At 26.5% G+C, this 5,726-nt stretch overlaps 1 protein-coding gene and 1 pseudogene across 1 annotated transcript in view; one reads left to right on the forward strand and one right to left on the reverse strand.

Moving 5' to 3' along the window:
* Positions 1–349, reverse strand: part of LOC105622953 — a 6,711-nt pseudogene extending 6,362 nt beyond the window's left edge.
* Positions 350–2,326: 1,977 nt separating this feature from the next.
* The window catches only part of LOC105622933 (zinc finger CCCH-type with G patch domain-containing protein), a 13,648-nt gene continuing 10,248 nt past the window's right edge, over positions 2,327–5,726 (forward strand). The window contains exon 1 of the mRNA XM_012204341.1: positions 2,327–2,377. Within this exon, the coding sequence (XP_012059731.1) occupies positions 2,327–2,377 (51 nt within the window). The remainder of the gene's footprint in view (positions 2,378–5,726) is intronic.

The raw sequence follows: 5,726 nt of genomic DNA on the forward strand, positions 1-5,726 counted from the left end.
TATATTTAGTTATAGTATNNATATATATTATATAATAAATAATAATAAATAATATAATATATAACTAATAATAAATAAATAATTAATATATATAATATATATATATATAATACTACTATAATAATATCTCTCTCTCTCTCTCTCTCTCTCTCTCTCTCTCTCTCTCTCTCTCTCTCTTGTCCCTCCGTTCGTCCCTTCCTCCTTTCATTTTTTCTTCAACTTTACATTTTACTGTTAAAAAACATATTTAATTATATTTAACCTGTAACGATTCTTCCTCCGTTAATGCATGTGAATCAGTAAATAAATTATCTTCATTCTCATAAACTTGCGTATCTGAGAAATCCATTGTTATTAACAATGAACATTAGTTTTTCAATTAATATTTCATAATCACACCAGACTTTGCTCCATAAAAACCTTTACTTTATAATAATAACACTTAAAAAAATAATATTAATACAAAATACTACACAAATTACAAAAATTTCTTAAATAATCGATCTTTTGGTTGGAGCTGACTTATTTTTCCTATTATTTTTACTGCAATTATATCATTGACATGTGTTATGACTTGATTATCATAAATTGTCTGCCTAATTCATTTAACATTGGATCTCCCAGGATAAACATTTCTATTTGTTCTCATATTAGGAGATCTCTTGAGTTTCTTCCAACATAATTTTAGATATTGTTTTATTATCTTTGAAAGACTTTATATTTTCAGAGATACTTTCACGTGATCTTATTTTAGCAACATGTTCAAGGATATTCGGGGATTCCCTATCGGTTGTGATTTTCATGGCATTTCTGCGACTGCATGTAGTTAGAAACTAAAAATTCCTCAGCAACAGTTTTACGTTTTTTCGAAGTAGTTTGTTCCACGCTTTTTTCTATCACATTTAGAAATATCTTTCTCTTATCGATAATAGATTTTGTTTCTGACTCTGTAGTCTATTCTGTCAATCATTAGATTGCCATGAACAAGATTTGACTGATTATCAATGGATGACTTATTTGCCAGAGTTTTCAATATCCTGTTTACGTAATTTTTCTTTCAAGGATGTACTTTCTTTTCTTTTCTTTTTTGCGATATCTCGTTTAGATTTTGTGTTACGCACAGTTGAATGCTTACTTTAAATCCATGAAAATGGATTGAATGGATTGGATCTGACACTAGTTTAATATTCGAAAAAAAAAAAAATATTAATACTTAAGGATTAAAAATTTTATTTTCCTAAGACATTTATAATAATTATACCTGAAATTAATTACTTCAATTACATCCAGCTAAATCAGTAATGAAATTACATAGATATAATAAAAATATTATCATTTAACAGATATAAAATATAAACAATTTACATTACTGAGACAACATTGGATATCGGATAATCTATCGCTTGGCCGATGTCGCGCACTGATTAATATTCGGACTGTGTTCGTGAGTGTTCACATCGATCATTCATTTTATTTCTAATCAAAGAGAAACAAAAAAGAACATAAAATAATCAATTATTTTTACGTTACAACTTTTTTGGACTTAGTTGGATTAAAACGAAAAATTTCTTACTTATAATTTTGAATAATTTAAATAGCATTTATAGTTCATTTTTAAATAAAAACTTTTTTTATTCAATTGGGTTTGAAAAACTGCATTTCATATTCAGCATTGAATTGAGTATTCACTTTACACAGAAATTGCTGATATTTGATTATTGATGATGATTGATTATTTTTGAATTTAACTGAAGTAAAAAAACTGTATTTTCTATTCTGAATTGAATAGTATTCATGATGCACAGAAAATGCTAATATTATTTTTGGATTGAAAGGCATAGAGATATGCTTTATGCAATTCCTATAAAAGAATAAAAATGCATTCAAGATTGAAAAGAATTCATTTTAACATTCATGAATCCATATTTTTGAAAATCTGAATCCATTTTAATCCATTTCAATCCATTCTTGTTTGCTGAGAGTAAGAAAAGTGGACGTTGTAGGACGTAGTTTACATTCACTTTGTCAGAGGGCAGTAATGCGACAGCATTTTGCGGTTATAGGTTTTGAATCGTCATGTCCTCTCTCAGATTTCTCTCTGACTGGACAGAGAGTTGTGCTACTGTATATTTTGTGGCATCATGTCATGGTCTCTCTCAGATTTCTTTCTGTTTTGAGTTAATCGTCAATTAGCATTAATTGGAATTGGAAAAGGCCTTAAATAATAAATTGTGCAAGATTTAATAAAGATTGGATTTCACCTAGTGTTAACGTTGTATTAAATTGTCGCAAGTTGCAACTGATTTTTTATATGTAACAATCTGGTATGACAGACGCAAGAAGTTTGAAAGAAGCTATCGAGCAATATGAAACCCAGGTACAATATTAAAAATTAGTAGATCATCTATACTTAATATAAGTTTCCTAAAGAGACACATTTTTATTTCTTGAAAAAACTAATTATTGCACTTTATTAATACTGATAAAAACATGATGTGTTTATATAATTAAAGAAATGTAAAAATTTATAATTTGTATATTGTAGCTTGTTCCTAATCCTAAATAAAACAAAATCGATTAAAAATGAATTTCGAAAATGCAAAAATAAAATTACAGTTTTCTTTTGTAAATTGTATAGTTTAAATAATAGTGGTTATATTAAAATATCGGTTTTTAAAAATCACGTGTAAATAATAAACAAATAGGAAATAAAGGCTAAGCGATCAAGCTGGATCTTTAATGCTGAAAACGATTTCATATGAATTTATATATCATAATCTAATTTTATAATCTAATTTTATATAAACTGCACTAAAGTTTTCAATTTCGAAACATAGAGAACTGGAATAGTAATATAAAAAATTTAATTTAATTAACAAGCACTTTAATAATATTGATGCTTATAAGGATATATCCTTATATATAATAATCTTTAAACCCCTTACAATCTGTAAATTTTGTTATAAAAAATTGTAGTAATTCACTTAAAATTGTTTTCAACATTAAAGATCCAGCTTGATCATTCAGCTTTTATTTCTTAATTGTTTGAGTGTCTTCTATATAATTATTTTATAATAATGTAATAATAAGATTGGAAATAAGACCGTTTATGTTAGATACATTATTTTAAATACGAAGCGCCACTATGGTTTGAATGTTAAGATATTGAACTATTATATATATTTATTTTTAAATGAATTAATTTCAGAAATTATATTTTATTGTGTATTTATTGTATGTTTTCTTAATTAGTTTTATTTATATTTTCATTTTTTTCCATAATATGATTTTTCCATAATATATGATTTTAAATATGATTTTAAATATAAAATATGATTTTAAATATAAAATAGCAGTGCATTATAAACCAGCACACACATATGTAAAACAGACTAAAGCTATAAGCTAATTTAATCCTTATAGTATTACATTATCGTATCAAATAGTCTTGAAACTAAGCAATTGCCTGTGTGTAAGATAGATCATAAATAATTAAATATATTGGAAAACTCAGCTTAATTTGAATAAATTCAATTATATTAAAACAAGAAGGACTTAAAGTTATAGATTTTAGAGATTAAGATATCTGTCATGTGTATTTTTATTTAGATTTGAGGTAGAGGGGGGGATCAAATAAGAGAAACGAAATGTTACATTAATAATTGTGAATGGAGAATCAAACCTTATAAGTGAAGAATCGAAGATATTGTTTATAATTAAATTATATTACATCAGTTTTATTAACTAACAAAAATTAAACAAAGTTGCAGTACAACAATGACAGTAAGGGAGACCAGAGCTATCTGTCTACAGAGGTTACGTGTTTATAGTACTGTTATCTCAGGTATTAGGACACAAATGTCTCTATCGTTCTACCGAGTAGTTGAAGCTTCATGTAGAGCATTCCCATTTGTTTTCTTGCAATGTATTTCACAAATGTCATACATGTTAATGGAAAAGTGACAACTATTATTGAAATTTTTCGACTGCCGAAGAACATATTTAACATCTTTATAATTCTTGATGATAGCATCAAATTATTAAAAATTGCTTGTCAATTTATTTCGCGATTAGAATAGTTTTAATTGCGTTTATAAGTCTGGAAAAATAATTCGGCACGCAGTTTGAAAAAACTACAATATGCAATTATATGTATAATAAGATATTAGTAATTCAAGATTGAATTATTTAAAGCAATGAAGATCCAGCTTCGACTATAATAGACATTTTAAATTTCTAGTATTGATTCTAATCAAGTTTTCTTTTTGTGAAAAGTTTTTACAAAAAAATATTTAGTCAAATATATATTAGTAAGAATATATATTAGTAGGAATAAAAAGTTTTGTAAGAAGATTACAATTATATATTGAATAATACATGTAAGTTAGTTATATTCACTAAAGAGAAACGTTAGAAAAAAGTCAAAATGTTTGAAAGTTATTATTGAAAATTGTTTAAACAATAACAATAATTATATTAAGACTCTCGAATTTTAAACAATACAAAAAGATAAATATAATAGACTAATGAGAGTTAGCAATGATAAACGGCGCAATTATTTAGTGAACAATCAATACTCAGATATTGGATTGATGTCTTCTTTATTTTGAATATTTTTCTTTGGAGTTCTCCTCAGCAAGAATGATACAAATATAATTAGCTCACAAGTCCATAATGTTTAAATCACTCGCAAATTGACGAAGATACAGCGTTGTTAATCATCACGGAACATGAAGCATTGTTGAACATATTAAGAAATAGAAATATTAAAATCAAATATAGAAATCACATATTTTTAGAACACATGTGTACGATGACGTGTCACTCGTCTATATATATAGGATGTCCCATATCTTTTCATTAATACTTCAGAGAGTGAAAGAGGATGAAATTTTTATTTGTGGCGAATCTATTTAACACTGGTTCTTTATTAATTTCTATATCTCTATGTACATGTAATGCAAGCCCCAAATGTCTCTTCATTCATGCGGTTTCTTAATCAGATTTTCAAACGCCGAAGGGCTGAAAAGCCTCGTTAGAAGCGACACTTATCGATAGATAGAGCAATATTTTAAATAGTGTTTTGCAACTAGAATTTCTTCACATCTAGCATAAACATCTTGTAAAGATTTCGACTAATTATTATTTTCTCGAATCCATTTTGCTCTTCTCATAGCCACTTCAGATTTAAAATAAATGAATTTGAAGGATTATATTTGATTAATATTGAAAAAGATTTTGATCATAATTCTGACAATTCTGCATTTAAATCAGCAGTTTTCATTTCTATTAAATATTGCAGCATTAATACATATAATTTAAATGCATTAATGGTATTTTGATCAAATTTTGGCGTTTTTATATCTAATATTACTTTGTCAAGCATAGGAATGAATATATTTATGCGATAATATTCTTCAGTGTATTTGCAGAATAATAAGTCTTTTTCTGATTACTTACAAGTCTAGGAATTTGTAAATTAATGTTTAAAGTATTACTTAGTCTTCCGTCCAAATATAACTGAATTCAGCATTTTTCCTGTTACTTTTTAAAATATTAAGAAGATCCTCAATTTCTAACCGCATTAAATTTCAATGACATCTTTTGAAACATTACTATTACTGAATATTATGGTTTTTGACAAAACGTGTGTGTGTGTGTGTGTGTGTGTGTGTGTGTGTGTGTGTGTGTGTGTGTGTGTGTGTGTGTGTGTGTGTGTGTGTGTG

Source organism: Atta cephalotes, assembly GCF_000143395.1.
Source record: "Atta cephalotes unplaced genomic scaffold scaffold00050, whole genome shotgun sequence".
Taxonomy (NCBI): Eukaryota; Metazoa; Arthropoda; class Insecta; order Hymenoptera; family Formicidae; genus Atta; species Atta cephalotes.